Here is a 25911-nt window from a genome sequence, read left to right on the forward strand (position 1 = left end):
ACCTTTATTTCTCACTATTCTAAGGGTCAAAATCATTCTAAAATCATACAAAATTTCAAGCTATCAGCAAACATCCTCGAACCATTCAACTCTTCCTAAACTAATCCTATTTTACGCAACTAATAAAAGAAAATAAAGAAAATAGGGAAATAAGAAAGATCTCACCGAGAATCCAAGATAAGCAAAAAAAAAGCGTGGTAAATAAGATACCATCTCCATGAAACTCCACAAGCATAGCATGAATTTGCAAAACCGAGTGAGAATGTAAAAGAGAAAATGAACTATATACAAAGAAAGCGGTTAGTAACTTCAAAACAAAAGGAAAAAGAAAACAAAATCAAAAATGAAAATCAAAGAAACAAAATAGAACTAAAGAATCAAATTAAACTAACCTACAAAATCAAACAAGCTAACAAAATCGACTATTCTTCCTAAAATAGCAAAAACAACTATACAAGAAAACAAAATCATTTGGATTAGAGGGATTTGGATTCATGGGTTTTGGAATATAAGGATTTGGATAAACGAAAAAAAAAAAAAAAAAAAAAAAAAAAAAAAAAAAAAAAAAACATCATCTTAACATGGAAAGATCATCATCATTAAAAAAAAAAAAAAAAAAGATATCCAACAAGAAATAACATGAAATCATCATGGAAACAACAACTCTTAATCAACATAGAAAAAAATGACCCAGGAAAACAATCATACACCATCAAGGCATGAAAATAAAGTAAATCCAACAATTACAAAAAGAAATGTCTACCGAGACTATCCGTTAGACTAGTGTCCCCCCAAGCTAGACAAAAATGCATCTCATCATCCCATCAAAATAAAACAAAGAACATAAGATAAAGGGATGGAGGTAAAAGCACAAAGAAGGGAGAACTAGGTACCACTAGGCCCGACATTAACATTGCCATCCTCCCTATCATATGAAAAGCCGGATTGGGGACCATAAAGATCTCATCCCTCGTCCATAGTGGCCCTTAAAGTTATCTTGTTGCCAAGGGGCCAAGGGAGTAAACTGCTTGGGAAACTCTAGAAGTAGAGGATGGACGGGGTGGACATAAGGGTAGTTGGGATCACCCCTATAGTCACTCCCACCGGACACACGGTAATCATAGTTATCGTGCTCGTCTGGGAATGATCTAGTCTCGATATTAGACCCTTAGGGTCCCTACCAATTTGGGTAAGTAGGTTTCCCATCACCTCCTCTAGACAGTACGGGACCGAGTTGAGGAGGGAAATACGGGTAGTTAACCGAGGGAGTGATCTCCCCACGGTTAACACTCGCATCATAAAGTTGTTGTTGGTTGAGAAACATACCTTGCTGCATCTCAGTTATGCCTCTTATTTGGGAGTAGATTGCCTCGAAGTCTTGGTCATACATCCCGTCCATGCGGACTTGCATGCCCTCTAATTGGGCACTCAACTCCTCCATGTCTGGGTTAGCATATTGATGTTGTCAAGGTTGATGTTGAGGCGCTTCTTGCACTCCTTGTTGTTGTTGTTGATTTTGTTGAATTTTCTGCTCTTCATTTAGCACACCTTCCATGTCTTCATCCTCCCGAGGATGCGGTTACTTATGGGCACAAACAAAACATTAGGGGCATGCCGGTGAAGAGAGGTTAGAGAGAGGTTCGGAAGATAACACCAGTGAGAGCTCCTAAGAAGCCAATCGAACACCTCATCATCATCATTCCTAGCCAAGAAATGGACTTGCTTAAGTTGATCGGTGTCGAGGTAAAGGGTGTCACGATCCCCCACCGGAGTGCACGAAAGAAGATACCTCTCACACCCAAGCTTTGTAGCTAACCTTGTGATCATACTACCACAGGTATGTCACCCGAGCGATTACCCCTCATGTCCAAACAGCTTTTTAAAAATATCCGCCCAAATTTCAACCGTCCTCGATATTCTTCCCTAGTTGCCATCCACAAAACTCGCAACTGAAGAGCGACATATCTCCCAAATCTTGCTTTGGGAACACCGAGTACCCCAACAGCCTATGAAGCACTCTCAAACTAGGTTGAAATATTTCTCTAGCAATAGAGAATCGAGCACCGAACTCATCCTACCTCGATATGGTTTTCCATAAAGAATTTTGGGAGAAACCCTTAAATTAATCATGATCGCGGTCGGAGAAGAATATATCCGCATCCGGATTGAAATCTAAGGCCACATTGAACTCGGCCAAAGACATGACATGAACCTTGTTAAAGAGCTGGAAGGTGATCTCATAGTCTTTTTCACCAACCGGAGTAGAACTCAAAGAAGCCAAGAACTCCCAAGTAGGCTCAAGATAAGCTCGGTAGCTTTTGGTGACAAAAGGACCCAAACCAAGATTGTCCAAAAGAGTCCATAGGTCCTCATCGATAGCCAATTTGATCATGCAATATTGGTGGTAATGCCATGAGGGCTTATAGGTTCTCTTCTTGAAATTTTTCCAATGAGGTTTGTTTCTTAGATTGTAGAAACTGATTTCAGGAAGAGGAAAAGGCTTTCGGTTTTGTGTTTGAGGGGAGGAAGTGTTTGAAGATGAGGGTTCATCAGTGGTGATATTGGTTTTTCTCTTTTTGGTTTTGGAGGTGAGAGATTTCATAATTCTAGACATGCTTGCTTCACCAAGATTTCACAACCAAGATCACAAATTCAACTTCACAAAACACTTCAAATCACTAACATACCTCGATCACCAACTTAGCTCAACAAATCAATTCCAATCACAACCACTTACTACCAAGATTCACCTTCCATAATTCACAACAAATTTACACAATTGGGCTACACAAACAATTAAAAACACAATGTGAGGCAAAATTAATCAACAACAACACAAATAATCAACCCAATTTCTCAATCAATCACCAAGTTCATCAAAATTCATACTACTACTATTCAGAATCATAAAAAAATCAAAATCTTGCAACAATATGATATAAAAATGTAAAATAGAGTTAAATAAGATGATTACACCACATTAATAGCAATATTGATCAACAAATAACCAACAATTCCCACCAATTCAAAAAGCCCCAATTTAGTCTTTAATGGAGGAGAGAGAATGGAGATTGAGAAATAGAGAGGTAGTATGATTCTTGATGTTGATGATGAATTTGGAGAAGAAAATTGTTGTTTTTGTTTATTGTTTTAATGATTTGAGAAGGTCTTTGGTTGATTTTGGGGTTAGGGTTTCGTGGGTTTGCAGTTTGGAGTAAGAAGGAGGGTGCGTTCGAGGGTGAGGATGAGGGGAAATGAGGGAAAGAAAGAAGAAACGAAAAGATAAGCTTTGGTTTCCTAGACGCGCGGCCGCACAGCAGGCCAGCGCGCCCGCACCGGCTGGCTCACTTTCTTGCTTTATTGATTCTCTTAGTGCGTTCATACATGGGCTGAACCATCTTTATCATTCTGGGATTATTGAACCCACTAAAATGACCAGTAACTAAATCCACTTTCATTGGGTTTAACATTCCAAATTAATGAGAGCACTATAATGAACCCACCAAGATCAAACTTGCTTCAAATGTAAGCACAACTTTTCCTAACTTATCTCCTAAATTTCCTTACCCATTCATCTCAAAATTCAATTATATCGAGCATATTCTCACCAAACACCACGAAACATATTCCCATTCTGCTCATGCTCACTCCAGGTAGTCCAATTTCAATGAATTCAACCTATTAATCCAAATGCAAAACAAATGAAAGAAAGAAAAACAATTGAAAAGAAACTAAGAAAAAGTTAGAAAACCGAGTTTCCTCCCGGGAATCCCTTGCTTAAGGTCCTTAGCTCGACCCTTCCTCCAAATTATGAAGGGTTAAAAAACAACACCTTATTCAAAGTGGTAGAGGGAACAGACTCTTCCTTAATTCTTAGCAAATTCACATCGTTGCTTAATGAACTCTCACTTGATGAAATTTCCGGAACAAGCACATTTTGCTTCAACTTCATTTTCTTTTTTCTAAAAGCTCTCCTTTTCTTCTTTGTCTTCTTACTCCTTCTAGTGACGACTTCTCACCATCAACACACTTGGAGTCAACCTCGTCTTCTTGAGGGTAGAGCTCAAACCATGGAGAAATATCAATCACCTCATCATCCTCAAGCTTCAAAGGCTCCTTGTTTTGTTCACTAACCTTCTTTCATTCAACACTCAAAGACACATCATCAAAAACTTCAAGAACTTTGTTAGTAGAATAAACATTCATGCAAACATCATCATTAAATTGAGGGGAATTGACACACATAATTCCATTCACAAGAGACAATGGCTCATGCATCGGCTTAAGCTCAAAATTAGTCATATTGCTACCAACTCTCAAAGTAATAAGACCTCCTTTCACATTTATCAAAGCTACCAAATTAGCTAAGAAAGTCTCCCTAGAATGATAGGTATATTATCATCTTTCGTTATTTCTAGCACAATAAAATCAACCGGAATGGTGAACTCTCCTATCTTGAGGGGACGAAACATCCTCAACTCTTCCCTTTAGAAACTTATAGATCGTTCGGCCAATTACAAAGTCATATTGGTTGGATGAAGCTCACCTAGATTAAGCTTTCTAAATACCGAATAAGGCATGATACTCACACTAGCACCAAGATCACAAAGAGCATTTTGGAACAACTTTCCATTGATTTTGCAAGGGATGGAGAAACTACCCGGATCTTTCATTTTCTTGGATAAGTCATTACGAATCAAAGCAATATAACATTCCCCAACCTCTACTAAATCTATCTCATTACACTCTCTCTTGCCACTGAAAATTTACTTAAAGAACTTAGAATATCTAGGCATTTGGGTCATGGCATCGGTAAGAGGGATTGAAAGATGAACTTCTTTAAGCATATCAAGAAATGTCCCAAATTGTTCATCAATTTTGTTTTCAAAAAATTTTGGGGATATGGAAGCTTGGGCTTGATCACCTCCTCTTGCACTTTTTCATCACTCCTCATTTCCTCTTGGGCTTCCTTACTCGCCTCCTTTGACACATTACTCTCTTTTTCCTCACTTGAATCACTCATCTTCTCATCTTCCTCACTCTCCCTATAAACTCTTTCTTCAATCATTTTCCCACTCCTTGTGGTGATGGAATACACGGGTTTCTTAGGTTCAACTCCTTGGTAGGGTAAAGAAGAAGGGCTAGAATTCACACTCTCTTTCAAGGTGCTATCCAATTGAACAATTTGAGTTTCAAGAATCTTATTGTGTGTCATCATCTCATTGAACTTCTTATCACTTACCGACATGTAAGTGTTCAAAATTTTGCTTTGGTTCTTAATGATCTCTTCCAAGGTAGTCTTAGAAGTTGAAGGTTGAGTCTAGAAATTCTCACCATTTCCTTGGGTCTTTGGAGCAAATCCGGGTGGGCGGTCACCTTTGGTTGTTATTTTGAAAATTCCCCCGGTTTTGGTTTCTCTAATTACCCCGATTTTGGTATTGGCCTTGATTTTGATTATTATAAACTTGATTATTATAGTTACCTTGGAAATTTTGGTTTCCTTGGTTCCTATAACCACCATTTTCATAGTTGTCAACATTCCCTTGTTGGTGAGAATTCCTATTCCCAAAGTTCCTTGGATTATCAAATCTTTGTCCATTGTTGTTGTTAGAAACAAAATTCACTTGCTTACACTCATTATTCTCACCATCACTACAACTCTCAAATGCATGTGGACAACTAGAAGAATCATGGTCATATGACCCACAAACATCACAAAACACATATCCACTTGGCATACTACTTGAAGTTGAAAGAGGAGTAGAGTTAGAAGATGTACCTCTCCCCTTATTGTGGGGGGGGGGGATAATAGGTGCTTTTGAAGAAGCACTCTCAAGCTTTGCCTTAATTGAGGTCATCTCCTTTCTCATGTTTGAGATTTGTGAGGATAAATTGTTGATGGCGTTGAGATAGTCGATTGAATAAACCGTTGAACCACTTTTGCTTGTCGACTATCTCTCACCTTCTTGCTAATCCATGCGGTATCTCACCACATCCTCAATGAGATCCACCACTTCATCCTCCATTTTGTTCATGATAGGGCCACTGACATCCAAAGAAGACTTTCCTTGAGGACTTAAACATCCACAGAAAATTTGAATGATTTGATGGGTAGGAATCCCATGGTGTGGGCACTCTCTTTGATACTCCTTGTACCTTTCCCATGCCTCATAAAGGCTTTCACTCAACTTTTTCTTGAAACTTTATGAGGGCTCTTGCTTCGGCCGTTTTCTTTTGTGGATAGAAACAAGATAAAAATTCCTTCGTAACTTCATCCCACGTTCTCAAAGAATTAGGCTTCACCTCCTTTTATAGCCACTCTAAAGCTCGTCCAATAAGAGAGAAAGGGAAATTTTTAAGGAGGATGAATTCTCGAAAAACCCCGTTCACCTTGATTGTGTTGCAATATTTCTCAAATTCCTTAAGGTGGTTGAGAGGGCTCTCATGCTTTGCACCACTATATTGACGCCTCTCTATCAAAGTGATCATTGTCGGCCTTATCTCGAAATCATTTGCCGGTGTCGTTGGTGGAGCAATCTCACTTTAAAACCTATAAGCTCCGAGAGTTCCCAACTCCTTCAAAGCTACCCTTGGATTAGCTCCCATGCTTCCTCGTTCTTCTTCTTCTCTTTCTTGATGGATTTCCTCTCTTGGGAACTTGGACTTGAGAAACGATTAGCAACCCTTATCCTTGTTATGGTTCTCTCAATTTCCGGATTAAATGGCACTAAAATTCAATCTCATGCCCTACACATACAAAAATATAGGGTAAGTCTAGGTCGAATCCCAAGGGAAGGCGAGAGTACTGAGGTTTATGCTAAGCTATTTCGAACACTAAGGGACCGGGTTGGTCTACACTACTCAAATGAATCATACAAAATCAAATATCAAAACACTAGGGAACTTAGGATCCACATGCATTGATAACAATCTTGCTAATTCGAGAGAATTCAATCAACTAAGCGATGCGATGGAAAACGGAATAAGCAATCAAGATCACTCAATAGGCTATCTCCTAGGTTCAAGCTAGATGTCTCTACAAATGACTACAAATCGAGATCAGTCGATAATAATAGCATCTAAATTTATTGTTCGTGTCATTGAATGCTATTATGCAATCTAGCATGATCATCAAGGTTAGCTACTACTCTTCAAACAAAGCACATGCACAAATTTCATTAACCAATTTAATCACATCAACAAATCAATCAAAAACCCCAAATTACCATTAGATTATCACCAATACATGCTTCACCACATTCCCTAGCAAATCAACTACTCACTAATCATGGTGAAATTCAAATGCATAACAAAAGTAATCATAAAACTCATCCTTAACATTGTAATTAAAACTTCAACAATCAAATTCAAGCTGAACAAATCAAATTTAACAATATAACAAAATCAAACATCAAATTGCATTGAAAAGTAAAGGATTCTTACAAAACCTTGATCAATATCAAAGACGAATGAAGATCTCCATATCTCAATCATCAAACACCAAGTTTCTCTCTCTAAAATCTAAGAACAATATCACCAAATCAAGAGTTTCTCTCTCTAAAAATCTAATAAAATTCTAAAACAAAGATTAATTCCCTTTCTAAAAATGAATGAATATCTATGTATAGTAAAACTAACTAAAGGGTAGTTAGTTAGACGTCTTAAAAGGACCTCAAATAGCGTAGTCTCTCACTCCATTGTGCGACCGCTACAAAATGGGTAAGGAATGGAGAGAAGAGAGTGGTGCGGCCGCTCCAGGCTCACGCGCGGCCGTGCAGGTGCCTGGCGCGGCCACTCCTCTCTAGCATGCCCACGCCATTAGAGCAAGGGAGCTATCCTTGTGTGGCCGAGTTTGAGCCCGTGAGCTCCGGATGATCTCCGATGAAATAGGCATTACGTTAGAGCACTTTTGGTGGGTTCGAAGCCACTCTTTCATGCCCACACGGTATGAGGGGGCAACCTTAAAGAACATGCTCTCGGACTCCTTTGCTTTTAGGCTTCTAATGGAGAAAATGTGACATCTTTTGGCTTGAAAACTCCATTAAGAATGCCCTTGAGGCTCTCGAACATCGCCAACTTCCTATAATCAAAGATGATCAAACAAGTAAAGAAGAAAAATGAAAATTAAACTAGTAAAGCAAGAAAATGGGAAAACATCTAAGGAAAATGCAAAGTAAGGAAAATATAAGCAAAACTAGAGAAAAGGAGATAAAAGAGATGCAAAAAAATAATGTAAAACCATCCTAAAAGAAGCTAAATGAGTGCCATAAATGACACTCATCACCATTCTTCAAGCCAAAAGGCATCACAGTATAACATAATTACCCCTGACTAGTGATAAAAGACATGTTTTATTGATCTATATTCCACAGGGGGGATCTGATGGAAGCCTGAATAGGTGTTCATGAAACTCATCAAGGCATGCCCGGCTGTAGAGTCGACCAGACTGTCGATCTTTGGAAGAAGGTAACTGTTCTTTGGACATGTCTTATTCAAGTCAATATAATCAAAACACATGCGCATGGTACCATTTAGCTTCTTCACAAGCACAACATTCGCAACCCAATAAGGGAAGTTACATGGCCGATTGAACGTAGTGTCTAACATCTTTTAACCTTGGCAGCTGTCGCCTGACTTTTTTCCTCGCTGTGATTTCTTTTCTTCTGCCTGATAGGATTCTTTTTTGGATCCACAGTGAGTTTGTAGATAGCAACATCCGGGCTGATGCCTGACATCTCATCCACTTTAAAGGCAAAAATGTCTTCAAATTCTTTCAGAGGTTGTGCAAATATGCACCCATCCTTACAAAAGCAGTCATCCCGACCTTAACAGCACACTCTGGACGGATGTACTCTGGACGGCTGTCGTTCAGAGAAATATCAATATACTCACCAGCCGTCTGGGGATGAAGTTCATCTGACCGTTCCCCTGTGATTGCTATTACTTCTCTTTTTTCACTACCACCAGCTGATCAACTTTCCTTTTCTTTTCGGCTACTAGTGCGGTTGGTTTGGGATCCTTGACATCGTCAAGGTCTATTGGATCCTCACCCTGGCTGGCTGCGGCCACTGTTGACTTGACGTTAGAGAGATAACACTTCATGGCCGTGTTTTGTTCCCCATTCAGGGAGCCAATAGAACCATCAGTCCTTTCAAACTTCAGCTGCATGATGGATGGGATAATGATGGCCTTGAACTCGTTTAGAGTTGGATGACCCAAAATGAGGTTGTAGCTGGTCAGCTCCTCAACGACCAAGAACCGAACGACCATGTGGCGTCCTTTTCCCTTCTCTCCTAGCTGGATGGGTAGATCAATATATCCGACCGACTAGGTGCACAAATCCCCCCCCCCCCGCTAAGCCAACTAGAGGATGAGTGACCTTGTGCATGTTGTCGGACTTATACTTCAGCTTGGATAAGCACTTGTAGCTGATGATGTCAGACGAGCTACCAATATCTATCAAGATCTGATCCGGCCAACCAACTGGTTGGAAACCTTACATTCGATGACGATTGGGTCATCATGCGACCGGGGAACAATGCCCCAGTCCTTTTCAGTGATGATGACCAGAAATGTGCTGGTAGGCGTCGTCAGAAGAATTAACATCCATCTTCCTCAGATGATCCTAAGTGCCCCGAATTATAGGCCCCCCTCCATTAAAGCCGCATGTATTGTGTAGACTGGCTCTTTGTCAGTGTCTGAACTACTAGTAGGCTGGGCAGTCTTTTTGAATGGCTGCCCTGGGTTTGTCTTCAGAGTAACCTTGGACTTAAGGATGTTAGACTTTAACACCCTCTGATCAGCCATACGGTCTAACAGCCGCTTGGGGCTATAATAGTCGTAGGTGTCGTGGCCAATATCCTCATGGAAGTAGTAGTACTTGTTTTTGTTCCGATTTTTTGAGGAACCTTTCATAGCAGCAGGCTTCTCAATGATCACCCGATCATTGATCTCCATGAGGATGGAGTAGCAGTCTTTGTAAAAACTTGCACTTGGGTTTGTATGGTTTAAACTCTTTTTTCTTCTTCTAGAACGGCTGATCAGAATCATCAACCGCCCAGATTTCTTTTCTCTTCTTGCTATCTTCATCCTTCTGAGACAGCTAAGCAGGCCGACTCTCTTTTTTTTGTCAGACTTATTAGAGTTTGAATGATTGTTGGGAGAACAGAGATCCATTGCCTGTATATAGGCTTTTGCCTCCATTAGTGCCTCCTGGCCTCTTGGAGAGTGAAAACTCTCTTTCTGACAAGGTCGAACTTAAAAATTGACCTGTCTTTGAGACCCTTGAAGAAGTCCATGTAAGAAACCTCGTTAAATAGTCCTTGAATCTGGCTTCTCACCAGATTGAACCGCTTAACATATGAACAAAGCCCTTCTCTCTTTCCTTACTTTATTGTGCTCAAGTCGAGACTTATTTTCTTGGCAAGGATGTTCATTGAGAAGTTAGAAGCAAACAAGAAGGCAAGCCTCTTAAAGCTGTCAATACATCCGGCCGGCAAGTTGCCAAACCATTATTGGGCGATTCCCTTTAATATAGTCGGGAAGCACCTTCACCAGCTGACGTCATCCAACCCTTGTAGGTACACGAGGTTGGTGTAGGCCATTAGGTGGTCTTCTAGGTTAGTGGTACCGTCATAGGTACTCACCATGATATTCTTAACCTTGGCAGGCGGTGCCGCCTCAGTTTTCTCCTTAGTGAACGCAGAGGGTTGTTCACCAAGTCTCAATAGATGGAGCTACCAGTCCAAAGGTTAGACGTTGAATGTCGCCTGACCTCTGAAGAGGTTCAGTTGCATGTAAGGTTGAGCATATGGCCCATATGGCATCTGAGGCACATACGGGGCTAAGCTAATCATTTGAGGGCCTGTATGGACGGACTGGCCGCCTGTTTGGCTCTCATGTATTGACTGGGAATACCTTTCTTAGGTATTCTTGAAGCTGTCTGGGGAGGTCGACGTGGAAGCCAAGTCAGACAACTGTTGGTTTCTCTTTTGCTCGATGATATGTCGAGCATTAGAGAATGATTTTTTGCTGCAATCCAGCTATATTTGCCTGATGACTTTCATCGTGCCCATCCAGGGTAGACGAACCTTGGACCAATCAATCAAGGTCCGAGCCTTCTCCTTAGTAGTGGGGTGTGGAGTAGGCTGCCGGTCCCTAAATGACTTTTTCAACTCAGCATGAGGAGATTTTTTACCCGACTAACCCTTGTTAGAGCCAGTCGTCCTCTTGTTTATCAAGTCTTTGATCTCCCCTTTGAAACTAGTCATGAATTTTATGATTTTATCTCTGGTGACGAGAGCCTTTCCTCTTACCGCCTAGGTATCCCCAATTGGCTATTCGGATGATTTACTCATACCAGCTTGATTTTCGCCCTGTTCCAGTCTATCCTTAGGACGATGGCGTTTACAAATGAGTGACCCATCAGGGGCCACATGCGTTTCGACTTCAACGTCGTTGTCTGTATCATGGTCTGAATAGACGTCTCCATTTGTCGTAGGCCGGTTGGGTTCAGGAGGCGGTACAGACTCTGAAACCATCTTAGAGGTATTCTCCCCATAGACAACGCCAAATGTTTTGGGGTTTTCTGGTCCCTCAGGATAGTCACGAAACCAAGATTGGAATCCTGTTGTTGTACCTGCAAAACAACGAAGACTCCGGGTGGTTGGAGTTCCGCCTCTGAGGATCAAGTTAGAACGTGTTCGAAGAATGTAAAAAGGTGCGAAACGGTTAAAGTAAGATCTTCTCGAATTCCTAGATCTGGTGTTTTCAATGATGGGAGAGAACTTAGGTGTTATGATAAATGAATGTGCCTCTGAAAAGGGGGAATCTCCCTATTTATAAGGTCCTTGGGATTTGTGCCCTTGCCTAAGTTACGGAAACCTAGGACAGATGAGCTGCACCATTTTTCAGCTTTCTCGAGATTTAGGCTAGGAAGGTCACCGTTTCCAAATGACTAAGAGGGACACGTAATTGGGGATAGTTCCACTTTGAACATCTTCTAGGGTTACATGTGTCACCTTCTGATAGGGCCACGTGGCCTGGGTAATTTTACTCAAACAGTTCTCATTTGTGTTTAGATTTTGTAATTGGTGGCTTTTATCCTTTCCCTAAACTAATTGAAACCATTATTTCTATACCTTTCATATTTGACTAATTGTAACTAGTGACTTTTCTTTTCTTTTCTTAATCTCTTTTGTATTAACCAAGACATTTAAAGATACAATAGTTTTACACTGTTTGATTTTAATGTGGGAATGTATTATATTGAACAATTCTCATTCATCCAATCTTCGAATAATTGACTCTTGTGCATTGAAATTGTCCGAATTCAAATTTTAAACATAATTAAGAAATATTGTACCAACATAAATTTATTATGAACGATAAAAGGCTAATAACTATTTAAGTTTGCATCCACAATTATCAAATAAAAAACCGGGGCATCACCCGAGTCACAAATTAGTTGTTTATGAAAACTAGTATGTTATCTGTGTGATATAAATCATCTTCTTGTCGATTATTGTTGAGTTTTTATCGAACCAAAGTTTCAGCCATGGTAATGGACTATATTGCCCCTAGCAATCCCTCCGTACCTTTCTCTTTTGTGTAAGATAATAAAAAGAAGATATTGCTGTATGTAGTTTGCATGGGGTAATAAGGAGTAAGGTAAGAAAAAAAAACCAAAGGGAAACGATGACATGAATGATTTAAAATAGGGTGTGTTTGTTATGAACATAGGAAATAGAATGGAATGGTATCAAATAAGAGCAGGCAAAGGTAACAATAAGCATGATTGTTATGAGTTGTCTGGTTTGATTATGAGACTGATTCATAATCTAACTTTCTATTGCTGTCAATAATATTTTTAGCAAATATTAAGGGGGTGTTTGGTATAATAAGCGTAAACGGAATGGAAAGGAATTTGTTGAGAAGGAGAAAGGGTAACGATAAATGTTACTTTTATCAGTTGTTTGGTATTGAAATGGAATGGAAACAATTATAAGTCAATCCTTTACTACCAATTGTTTGGTATAGTCAATGATGGAAAGAAATCATTTCTTATTTATCAATTCTTTTTCTAGCAAATTTTGTACGTCTTTTTCATAAAAGCTGAAGGAAGTTATACAAATATCTTGAATAAAGGAATTTTTAACTCTGGAAAATATATCAAATTAAGAAAAAAATTTATGTTACGCATATTTCCTCCAGGAAAAAAAAATTAAAAATTAGACATCCTTGCATTTTCATTCTTATCATTACCAAAAATAAAAAAAAATCAAATTGATATGAATTTTGTTGAATGAAAAATTGAAGCTAAATTTTACTTCATTTCTAAAACAATATGATTCGAAGATTGCAGAAATTGTTCCAAAAACTTCAGTGTAGAATTTTGAATATTTCATTGAAATATTATTAGAATCAATTATGAAATTACACAAATAATTCAAAGATTTGTTACTTGGCAAATATAAAGGCAAAATAGATTCAAATTTTGAAATATTGAATAAAGATGATGAAGAAGAAGAGAATTACACCATTGATTGCTTTAGCTCTTGCAAACATTGAATAATTTCACTCTTTTTTTTTTTTTTTTTTTTTGGGATTTTTGGGCAGTGATAATTTCACCAAAAATCATTGTTATTTTGATAGAAATTTTTGGAAGAGAGAGTTGGTATTTGGAAGTGAAGATATGAGGATGTGCCATGTGAGCATGTGAGGATAAGAAGTAGAAAGTAATGAATGAGGGAAGCATCAGCAGGTAACGTGATCTGTTACCAGGGATAAGAAAGGAAAACAATCTGGAGGATTCAATTACCCGCAAGAAACGGTAATCGTTACCATACCCATTAAAGCAAACAATAGGTAATGGATTGGATTTCATGAATCCGTTTCCTACCTTCGATATACTCGTACCAAACACCCCCTAAATTCACAATCTTCCACATTTAAAAAGATGAAAAAAAAGAATGATTTTTGACATTTGGACTTAGCAATGAGAAAGAGGAGAGTGAGTAGTGAGCATTTTTTGACTCATCGCAACCTTTTGGGTTAGAGCTTAGAGGAGAGTAGGAATAACTGCTACCGCAGGGGAGGGAGCGGCTTAATTTGGCCGGATTGCATTACCGTGTGCAAACGGATTCAGATGTATGTGCTACCAAACCAAACAGTCAGTAACGGATTTGGTTATTTGTATCCATTTCCCTGCCTTACTAACAAGGGGGCGTAGGACGTTCGTGGAGTCCATGCCTTCCGTACCAGTGTACCACCACAAGAATGGTCGTTCGGTTTCTACGAACCAAACATGAACTTAATGTAGTTCTTATTATATGACATGAATGATTTAAAATTTGTGGCGAATAGCAGGTAAGCACAGATGCAAAAGTACTATTCTGTATAAAAAGTTTGCAGAGTAATAGAAATATATTTTGTATATGTATCCTAATAGCACCCCTAAAATTGGATACATATTTAAGAGTTACAGGTAAGTAATTTTTAATATTCAGAAACCAATACATTGGTGTCCTATGGAAGAGTGGACAATTAAATAAAAATAAAAAATAGAAAAAAAATTATGAATAAAATGTAAGATTGAAATTATCAACTTTGCTACCTTGCCTTGCTAGAACTGCAGAGTAAGGAGAGCAGTGTAAACTGTAAGTTCTGTAACCTCGCCAATTAAGACTGCAAAAAGATGGTTCAACCTGGTTGCACCCCAAAACACTACGATATTCGAAGCAAGTATCACAAATCGAGTGGCCCAAATGGATCCTCAGATGAAAGTTGGTCTCCTAGAAGGGAATCGATGTGCGATGTAGAGGGCTGATATGTCTCAGGATGCTGCCAAAATGAATCGGACATCACGTAGAAGATATAAAAGGCTATTGCAGAAATCAAAAGCATAGCAAGCAGGAGTCCATAGATCTGCCAATCTGCAAAAAGAGACATGAATGTTAGCACCGTCGCCTTAGCGCCATTTATGAAAAACTTGGGAATGCATTATTGAGAGAAAGGTCGACCTTTCCATTCTACAGGAACAGTTAGCTGTGTCACCTTAGCGCCCCATTCTTTAGTAGTTGTAAGTACAACCCTGGAAATACAATGTCAGATAAACATGTCAACAAGCAACACAATTGCAAGGCAGCCAAGTTGAAGATCAAAACAATTACTACTCCCCTTAACAGAATCAGGTCATTTGAACAAGGTGAACTTCGAGGCATGTATTTACAGCTATAAATGAGAATGACATATTCTAGCATCAAAAGTACATAGCAGTAAAAACTTTCTCTTAAACTAGGCCTTTAAATGTATTTACAACTATAGATGTGAAGTCCTTGCCTCCTAAGAACCTAACAAAGATCCGGCAATGCAACTCATCCAGTGGCGGATCCAGGATTTTACGGGTGCTAGGTCACCGTTGCCCATCGACCGCATACCAATCATAATTAATGCATTAATATTCTAAAAGTTAATTAAAAAAAGACATTCCAAAAATATTAAATGTTACGGGGAAGGAGAAGGATAATGACATGTCACTAATGAAACTACCAAAAAATTTTCTAAAAAAAGACATTCCAAAAATATTAAATGTTACGGGGAAGGAGAAGGATAATGACAAGTCACTAATGAAACTACCAAAAAAATTTCGAACAATGACTTTAACAATGTACCAGTTTGAGAACTAAGTAGGTAGTGGTAGATATATGTAAAAAGGAAAAAAAAAAAAAAAAAAAAAAAAAAAAAAAACCGTTGTCCTTAGGAGTCATACCCATAACCTTTGGCAAAAAATACAATGCCTCCCACCATTACAACACTAAGCAATTACTTGTATAATTGCATTGTTAAATGTTTATATATTACATCTTCTTAATGCAAGAAAAAAGGAAGGAAAGTAGCTTCCCCTAGGAGTCGAACCAGTAACTTTAGTCTAAAAATATGAAGCCTCCACCATTGGACTACGGAGTACATATCATTACTAGTTGCAATATTTAATATTTAAACCTTCTCTGTTTTTGTGCTAGGTCACGTGACCTACAGTACACAAGGGTGGCTCCGCCACTGAACTCATCATATTCCTTTTCCTCAGAATTTCTTCTTGGTGTTTCTGAATTTTTATTAAAAAAATCATTTTTACGTCACTTGTCAAGCAAGAATTGCATGAGATCGAGATTTAAAGCAAGCTAGTCTATAAAGAAGCTCTCTTCTAGGAGCTCTATAAGGCCAAAAGGGCTTACTTCCCCGAATCCATGGTTTTATATCAATCTCCAACACCCTTGGCAATTCACAATCTAACCATCATATCTTGTCACTTCCCTGCACACATCCAACACAAATCTACCCTCTTAACATCCTAGAAGGTTGATTATGGAAGTGCCTACTAGAAAGGGTCTGCATGGAAAGTGCAAGATGTATGTTTAAAGACACTCCAATAATAAGAGGGTGCAGAACCCGCAAAAATTTCAAAGGGTTGCAAAGGCCAAGAAACTAGACAGGTTAATGCCTCATGTTGTAATATTTCAAAATCTTTTAACTATCTTTATGGGTAACATACTAACAGTACAAGTCTGTGAGGGTAACAAAAGGGGCTGGCATATTGAGTAAGCAAAGAACAAATTAATAGCATTCAGAACAAATTGGAAAAAGGCTTTGAACATGTCATAACAATGCCTACTTTTTTGTGAAGAATAAAAAAGGACAAGTTTGAAATTCAAAGTGACATTTCTTTAGCTTTATTCGAATCAATCCCTGCACCCATCCACAGCAATTTACCATATATTTACCAAATACACTCTAAACCAAATTCCTTTTATTTGATGCCTACATGACCCTTTCTATACTTCATCTGGGTACTGAGCTATAATGCAGCTACTAAGATAAGATGATACACTTGAAGATTTACAAGAAAGAGGACAAAGTAAATCATAAATTGGAAAAAGTTCATAAACATACTATCAGGCATCAGCAACTACAACAGCAGAGTCATATATAAACATTGAACTTTAAGCTACCTTTCACTTGGACAAAACTCCAGTGCTGCAATGGATGTACCCGGGTGCAACCTCTTACTCCAGTGACTGATCCTCATTGTTTTTACTTCAACCACACACACATCACCATCTTTACTTCCCCTGTCAAAAAAGAAAAAAATAGTATTTGAAGGAAAATCATCAGTTAAACCCCCAACAAGCATGTCAACAAAACAATAGAACACAATACTTTATACTGCTACCGGAATTACTCTTTTGCTCAGCATTATTTGCTTTGACTCAGCTCTCTAAAGTTTAATGAGGGAGACGACGGGCTATATTAATGTTCAATGCGACACTATTTATGTATTGAAATGAGGCAAAGAGTCTCCAAATTGTAAGGATAAGCTTTTGACATATTGTAGTTTTCTAATCAATACTACCTCGGTTTTTTTTTTTTAAGTTGACACCTTTTGACTTTAGCACTATTCACATACTCCCCTTTGACCAAGTTTTGTGCTTTATACATACTGAAAAATATAGTCATGTGGGTTCTTGTTAGATTCATCACGATATATATTTTCAAAATATCAACTTTTCATAATTTTTGCTTATCGGTAATTAAAGATATGAATGGTTGAAATTGTTCATTGGCAAATGTGACTAAAGAAATGTGTCAACTAAAAAAAACGGAGGAAGTATTTACCAGGAACAGAACTGATTTGAAGCATGCTTCCTTTAAGAAAAGTAAACAAAATCTAAAAGCATACAAGCATGATCTCTGCCTCCTAAATAGTATCATATTGAAAAAGTACTTGTACATAGTTACATAAAATAGAAAGCTAGATGGAACTAGGCTATAACAAACAGAGACAGTAAGAGTAAAATCCATCAGATGATAATTGAACCAATACATGAAAAAACAGAAAGCGCATAGCAATTTGATGTGAAGCTCAGATGTATGTGAGAATTCTTTAGAGTTTAGGTCCTTACAAGGCAAGATATTTTCCATCTTGGCTGGTGGTTAACACCGAAGCAGGCTTTGCAAGCAGTACCTTATAACCAATTCTATTCCAAGTACTCATGTCCCAAACAACAGTCATCGGTTTAGCCTTAGCCTTAGCTGTATTTAGACAAATTCTATTTTAGTTTACAACTACAGATAATTTAAGAAAAATTTTCACAAAAAAAGTAAATAACTCTGCATCACCTAGAAGCTTATTTACCTCTTTGAACAGTGCAAAACAGAAAAGGTTTAGTTCCATCCTTCGAGAAGCAACATAATTCAATCTTTTCATTCTGCACAAGAAACTTACATATCATCAGCCCAAGTTATCAAAAGTCAGCACATATGAATAATTAAGACTAAATCGAGTGGTTTACTGAATCTCGTTTCAAGGTTGCCACAGTTACTCCATCGTTTGCATTCCAAACTCTTGCTGAACCATCAGTAGAAGTTGAGGCTAAGAACTCAGAGTCTAGGCTGAAAGACAACAACAACAGAAGTACATTGTTTAATTGATTGTTCCAAGTAAAACTATAAAAAGGGGCTTCAATGATAAAACCACACCAGATTGTACTGTAAAAAAATCGATGTATAAGCCAAATATATTACTCATATTACAAAACCTACGCATCATCAAGCCAACTTTTACTGTTTTCCAATAAGCATTACAAACAGAATCCAATACATACCAGAAGTTGGCAGTCAGTTAGTAACGCTAAGAGCCTAACAAGAGACAACTGTAAAGTTATCCTGGTTATGGATGAAAACATGGAAGAGACATAACAAGGAGCCTAATTATGATTTACTGAAGGCCCTTGCTTTATTAAAATATAAGAATCTGCTTTGCTGGGGTCATATCCACAACTGAAAGCTAGTTATCTTCGGAAAGAAACACCCAGTCTCTCATAAATGTATAGCAATAGCATAATATTTTATGTGGCCATGTATATAAAAGTTTCAATATATAACTTACATCATGAATACCAACCCATTAAAGCAATTAAAAGATCTTTATGAATTTTTAAAGTACCCCAGTCAATTTGACATGTTTGCAATGCTTGACATACATTTTTATGATTAATCAGATTAGGAATTGGAAGACAAAGGAAAAAGAGGAAGCATTGAAAAATCTGAAAGAGGAAATATCAGGTGACGACATTATTCTTCACTCATAGGAGTATTAAAAAATAAAAATAATATAATATAAACAAAATTTTCATTAAATAACTGTAACCGCCAACCACTTGGCGGCAAATAAATCGGGTTCCTTTATCCAACAACAATCTATCTACCAATCTACTCTAAGTGCACAACTAAGTACTAATTACTTGAATGGGATTCAAAACCAAATAAGGATATTAAATATATGGAATTTATTGTCACCTGAAATCCATATCCCGAAAGGACTTTTGAGCATTTGGTTCATCAAGAATTATTCGCAAGCTAGGCCACTCTAAGATTCTTAGATGCCCATCCTGAATGAGAGAAGAGTAAATTAGGTAATGTGGGATTAAAGTAAAGGAAAAAGAACAGCATATGTATTATTTTGCTAGGAAAAAGAGAGTGAAGAAAAGCAAGCATCAATAAAACTAGACCACACAAACTTGCCCCTTTTCATTCACTTCTTCAAATCAGATTCCATAGAGTCATAAACATCTTACCTCTCCACCACAACCAAGTTTGCATCCATCAACGCTAAACTCTATACAAGTTTGCAGTCCAACACCTTGTAGAGATGGTGCTTCTTTAGGCAACAGTTTCACAGAAGTTTCTTGAGTACACAATTCAAATAATCTGCAGTTTGTACACAAAAAGTTAAATACTTCTTAAAAATTAAGTGAAAAAATAGCTGAACTGCATTTTTAAAGTGTTCATAGAAGGAAGCTGTTTCATGTGCATGGTAAACGGAGTCCAAAGTGAATTTGATTGAGAACCTTGCTCTTCATAATACTCCATATCAGAGTTTAGCTTCTACTGACAATGGTGAGTAAGGTCTTTAGTGGAAGGTTAAAGGGCCAATGACAGAGCTCTTGAAAACAAAATATCAAATCTTCTCATTAAGAAGCATGGTTAAACTAGTAAGTTTGGGATGCAAATGTACTATGGGTATTGTTTTGACGGGGTAATTACAGATCATAGTATGCTCTTTTGGACATGGTAATAAATTATATGGTTACAAAAATTCAGAGAATAATATTGAGTATTAGTTAAAATCTACTTCATTGTATGCAAACATTTGGGGAGGGGGTGGACTAAAGCCCTAAGCTTTTGCCATTTTTTTTTTTTAAATGATAATTCAGATGTCAGAGTAGGATATTTTGTTTCATGAACTAACTGATATGTCATTCTTCTTTTCAAAAACTTTATTTCGATATGAATCAAAGGAGGCTTGAGAATCAACTGATTTGTAAATTATTTGAATTATAGAGTACCACATCAATATGTTTCCTTCGCATCTATTTTGAATAGCTCCATCTACTAACCAGATAAATCCCTTTTTTTTTAGTCCTTGGCATTATTTTTGAGACCTTGATTGGCTTGATTGTCTAGCATTAACCAAACTAAGTTTTAAACCTTTCAAATTATCCTCAAAAGTTTATACCTTGACATCTTGAAATACAACATCAGCATTATTACCCTGTTGTCTTTAAAGAGGCTCCAAATTGGAGCAACGCAGGCAGAATGTAGAATCTTGGGGGTCTAGACTAAGTCGGAGCAAGACTAAGTACATAAAATGTAGTTTTAGCACTAGGAGGAAGTCAAGCGGGGATATAGTAACTTGGATGCTAAGGAGGTGCCCATGAATGAGTAGTTTAAAATACCTTAGGTCAATTATGTAGAAGAATGTAGACCAAGATGTAACCCACAGGATTAAGTCCGGTTAGCTCAAATGGAGAATGGCAACTAGGTATTGTGTGACTGTAGCATACATTTGATGTTAAACAGAAATTTTTATCGGACGGCTATTAGACCAGAGTTTTTATGGGTCAGGATGTTGGGCTTTCACAAACAATCATATTAGGAAGATAGAGTAGCAAAGATGTGTATGTTAAGATGGATGTGTAAGAACACCTTAAAGGATAAAATTAGAAATGAAGATATTAGGAGGAAAGTTGGAGTTGTAAACATTGAGGATAATATAGGGAAGAACCGAATGTGTTGGTTTGGGCATGTAATACACATCAATAAGGAAAGTAGAGGGCTAGGATCCAGGGGATTTTAGAAGAAGTCGGTGAAGACCAAACATGACATGGATGGAAGAAGTTGAGAAGGACATGAAATAGTTGGGTTTGGAGGAGCATGTAAGAAAGGTATGGAAGGAAAGGATCATGGTTGACAAGTTCAGTAGACAAAATGTTGGTTTGTATAGCCGACCCCATCTTGGGGATTAAGGCTTCAATTTTTAATGTTGTTGTCGTCTTCAGTGAAGAGGATCACATTGGAGAGACTCAGGAGAGATAGGAAAAGGATTAAAGGAGACAAGCAATAAGCATAAACTTCAAAATAACCAAAATTTGGGTTCTCAATGTAGTCATCAGTCATAAAGTCTCTATTACCAAAAGTTCAAGATAGCAGTGTTTAAGTTCGGTATTATCCATGGAATGCCACTAGTTGAACACAAAATCGTAGGAAGTTCATTTACTCAGAAACTCATAAAACCCCAACGATAAATTAAGTTACTTTCCACACATAACAAACTTACAACGGCATGGCCTCTACAATTGAATATCTGAGTCTACAAGCATATCATGGAAGATGAAAGGAAACATAAAAAATGTAATGATCTACATGGAAATTTGGATAGAAAGAAAATGCACAAAATCTGATGTGCAAGATGTTTCTTAAACAAAAATTACTGGAGGAAAACAAGAAGAAAAGTTTAAAGGGTAGTTAGACATAACAAAACTGGCAACGCCAGGATTTTATTCAATGAAAATCATATCAGGGAAAGAATTTTGTGGAGAAAAATCAGGCCCATTTACACATTGCAAAAAGCAGACTAGTGCTTTGAGCAAGCTGCCTTTTGTTGATGAAGTTCAAACCATTATGCCCACTTACATGTATTTGCTATCACTTTTGAGTAAGCCTGATTTGTAGGGCAAGACCAAGGATCAAAATAATTTAAGAAGATAATATCAAGCATGGGTCTGTTTGAAAGGCTTTGCACCACTCCTGCTCTATATGTATAGAAAATAGGATCAGTAAACTAATAACTTGAGCACATCAACTCCATAAGTCTCGCTAAATTTTTAAATAAAAAAATTTTACATTTTCAGGGATAATTGGAGACTTCGAAAGCTTCATCTTGCCAGATTTTTTTTACAGATTCAATGGCACTTTATATTACTAAATCCACAAGACTTTCAAACAACATCACTAATCTTGAGTATGAGCATGCTCTGCACAGGTCTTAATAGTACTAACGGCCTATCCTAATCAAACACAACAATTATGCAACCAAACCTTTGAACAAAAATTACTTACTACTGCAAATTGTTGAATAAGGGATCTTCTCTCAATCATCTTCTAATTTTAATTGTCTTCCCTTCTTCCATCTCCTTTTTGTTTGAGTCCAATATCTCTCCCCTCCATCTTACATACCAGCTAAATTAGCAAACTGCCTTTGATATCTTTACATATATATAGACTATACGAGTAGACGACCACTTCCCTACCCGAATAACCCCCCTACTACCCCACAAAAAGAAGGCCCACTTCCCTACAACAGCTAACACTAAAATTAATGACTCTCACAATCATGGTCAACCAAGATTAATCTACTTACGCCTAAACAATACTCAAACAAATATAGCATATCATATATTTAGAACAATATTCAAACAAATATAGCATATCATACATATATATGGACTATACTAATGAGTAATGAATAAAAGTAGTTCAAGTACAATTTCTACGAGTTCGCAACAAAGACAGATTCAAACCCTGTTCTATCAATTACCCATTAACCTTCCATAAGCCAAAAATGCATCAAACCGTCAAATCATAGCTAAAACTGAAATTAAAAGTGATGACAAAAAAAAAAGAAAAAGATTATAGACAATACTTGCAATCACCAGAAGAAGTAGCACAAATGATTTGATCCCCATTTGGGTGCACCGCAATGCAAATTGGCTCTCCATCTTCAATTTCATATTCAGCCTGAAAAACATAACAACCCAAAATTCAATTTCAGAATAAGTATGATCAACCCCATCAAAATTTAAAATTAAAATAAAATATCGAATCATACCAATGGAGAAGAAGAGAGAGAAAGGGTCTTAGAATCAAAGGAGAAAATCTCAAGCTTTGATTTTGCAGAAGATGATTTATAAGATTTTCCCAAAACCACCAAATTAGCTTTTTCTGGGCGCTTAATCCACTTCCCACAGCTAACAATTCCAACGTTTTGCAACTCCATTGATCAACACCTTCCGTAAATTAATCAAAGACAAAACCCCACTTCACAAAAACTCTATTTTCTTCAGCGGTTTGTGAAAAATAAAAGTGGGATTTGCGAGAGTTTTTGTATTAGAGGAGGAAGGAGGGAAAGTGGGGCCTAGTACGGACGTGAGTATTGCGATATTTTAAGCTTCAACGACTACAGCTAATGAAGATGATAATGGCAAGTGGGTATATTAAGAGAGAGTCAAATGTCAACGGATAGATGGATAATTTATAGATTAAGGGATGCATTGCATGGCTGGGTTTAACAATGTGCTTCGGATATTCGGGATTATTGATTCCCTTCAAAGATTTTTAATTTTTATCTTTTCCTTGAATAATTGATGCCTTGTTATGGAAAGATTGACTTGTTAGTTGTTCTACTAGTTGTTATACAATTTTTGGTTAATTGTTAAGTAACGGAATAAGTTTATCTAATTAACATAGTATAAGCCCTAATTGCTTACAAGGAGAAACAAATTTGTTTATCACAAGCAGCAAAATGCGCCAACATACTGGCACCGCGGTAATTTCAGCAAATATCACAGCAGCAACGTTCAAGCATTGAGATTCAACAAGCAGTGGTCTTCGGTAATTTTCTTCGGAATATTATCACAACAAAACTGAGGATCGTTACAAGCAGAATGGTCTTCGACGACATTCCCTAGCTTGCGGAGATTTGTCACAACAACTGAAGATGGCTACAAGCGGAGTTATCTTCGACGGCGTTCCTTAGCTTGCGGAGAGTTGTCACAAACAACTGAGGATGGCTACAAGCGGAGCAATCTTCGATGGTGTTCCCTAGCTTGCGGAAGACTATCACAGCGAAAATTGAAGGCAGTTACAAGCGGAGCAGTCTTCAAGCGATATTTCCTAGCTTGAGGAAGATCGTCAAGCAACAAATCGGTTGCTTCGGAGACGTGTACTCGACGGTGCAAAATATGTGTTTCTTAACTCTTTTATCTGTTTAACTAACGCTAGTTTGCAGGTATCGGCGTTACAAGAATGATTGAGGATTGCAGAACGTTCTGAATCATTCTCCGTCCCTATCGCTACTTTGACTTTTGTTTTCAAAACTTGCGTTTCTCCAAACTCGGTCAAAGTGGGGGCTTCTGTAGACACCCAAATGTGTCTCCCCAAAACCAAACCCAATGATAAATACCTTTCACGTCATTTGATTATCGAATGAAGTGAAAGTGTGAAAAGTCTAATGATGAGGATGTTTTTATTACAATGTTTCTCTTTTTGTTTTCAAAATATTTCTTTTCTTACCCTATTTATGAAAATAGCCGGTTCAATTTGATTTGGTCCATGATAAGGGTCCAATAATAGTGTAGTTGGATTGGGCTCGAAAAGAGTTTTCTAATGATATATTATAAGCCCAATTTCAATGAATAATGAGGAAGTTATGGATTAAATTAAATTAGGCCCAATGATCTAGAGGAGGGCCTATTAATTATTATTCCTAAAGATATTAGGATTGATTTTAATCTTCTACGAATATCTAGAAGGTTCTTTTTTATACCTTTCACGTCTAGCGCGAAAGACAACTTCAAACTTGGGTAGGTGTGTCTATCACTAATGAATGTGGAATTTTGAGAGAGGGAAGGTTTAGAAAAATTTTAGAGAGAGAGAAAGCTTCTAGCTTTTAGAGAGAGAATAGAGAGAGATGATGGTTGTGAATGATGAAAAACAGGGAGATACGACCCCTATTTATAGAAAAAATAGCACAGGATCAAAGCAAGTCATATTCTGAATAAAATACCGCATGTCGCCAACGACAGGATTCAGCGTCATACGACAAGGGCAGTGCCAGGCGACAGCTCTGTCGTCTCGCACTGATTCAAAAGTACCTTGTAAACCGTTTTAGGAACTTGTAAACCGTTCACAGGGTGAAGGTTACACCCCTTAACAATCCAGGAGATCGTTAACTCCAATAGGCCTAGAACCATGACTGGAAGTTCGGGGATGAAGGTACAAATCAAACCTAAAAGAGATTGAACTTGCCCTAAAAATAGGCCTCTACTTTATTCTTCTCGTATTCATGTGCGCTTTCTGACTAACATACAATCAATAGATTAATCCTAAACCTGTTTAATCTATGTTGGTTGAATATTAATGCACAAACAAAACTATTATTGGCGATCACTTGAATTATAATCATATTAACCTAAACAAGATTATTAATTATCTTATTTAGCGTGATTGCAAGTACAAATTCCCTTTAAACATGCATAAAAGGCGTGATCAAGCAATAACAATAATAATAAATATAATATCAAGCAACATAATAACAATCATTATCATAATAATAATAATAATATTCTCAATCTTAAAGAATAATAATATTAGCAAGATCCTAGGCATGATATTAAAGGTATAAATTATTGTCTATCACTAATCTTCAGCCCAAAGTAGATGGGCAAGTTTATCTTTCCGACTGGGTGAATGATGTTCCCCCCAAACCCAACCAAAGGGTGGGTGATGTCTTTG

At 37.5% G+C, this 25911-nt stretch overlaps 1 protein-coding gene and 1 pseudogene across 1 annotated transcript; one reads left to right on the forward strand and one right to left on the reverse strand.

Moving 5' to 3' along the window:
- Positions 1-6117: 6117 nt before the first annotated feature.
- On the forward strand, positions 6118-6213 carry LOC145637416 (small nucleolar RNA R71; annotated as a pseudogene).
- Positions 6214-14378: 8165 nt separating this feature from the next.
- On the reverse strand, positions 14379-23623 carry LOC145634898 (SEC12-like protein 1). The gene is made up of 10 exons (XM_081686230.1): positions 23228-23623; positions 23042-23136; positions 19635-19767; positions 19357-19448; positions 18351-18450; positions 18194-18266; positions 17961-18090; positions 17010-17129; positions 15021-15091; positions 14379-14933 (listed from the first exon to the last, which is right to left on the reverse strand). The coding sequence occupies exons 1-10, from the start codon at positions 23393-23395 to the stop codon at positions 14746-14748; spliced, it is 1170 nt and encodes a 389-aa protein (XP_081542356.1). The 5' UTR covers positions 23396-23623; the 3' UTR covers positions 14379-14745.
- Positions 23624-25911: the final 2288 nt, after the last annotated feature.

The sequence above is a fragment of the Chenopodium album genome, chromosome 6 (genome assembly GCF_948465745.1).
Source record: "Chenopodium album chromosome 6, dcCheAlbu1.1, whole genome shotgun sequence".
In the NCBI taxonomy this organism is placed as follows: Eukaryota; Viridiplantae; Streptophyta; class Magnoliopsida; order Caryophyllales; family Amaranthaceae; genus Chenopodium; species Chenopodium album.

What these genes read in the sequence shown, in the direction of transcription:
- LOC145634898 (XM_081686230.1), bottom strand. Translation starts at nt 23,395, where the DNA reads ATGGAGTTGCAAAACGTTGGAATTGTTAGCTGTGGGAAGTGGATTAAG. An exon ending in TTTCGGGATATGGATTTCAG is followed by an intron (nt 18,451 to 19,356) that starts GTGACAATAAAT and finishes GTTGTCTTTCAG; the next exon opens with CCTAGACTCTGAGTTCTTAG. An exon ending in GAGTTTTGTCCAAGTGAAAG is followed by an intron (nt 15,092 to 17,009) that starts GTAGCTTAAAGT and finishes TTGTATTTCCAG; the next exon opens with GGTTGTACTTACAACTACTA.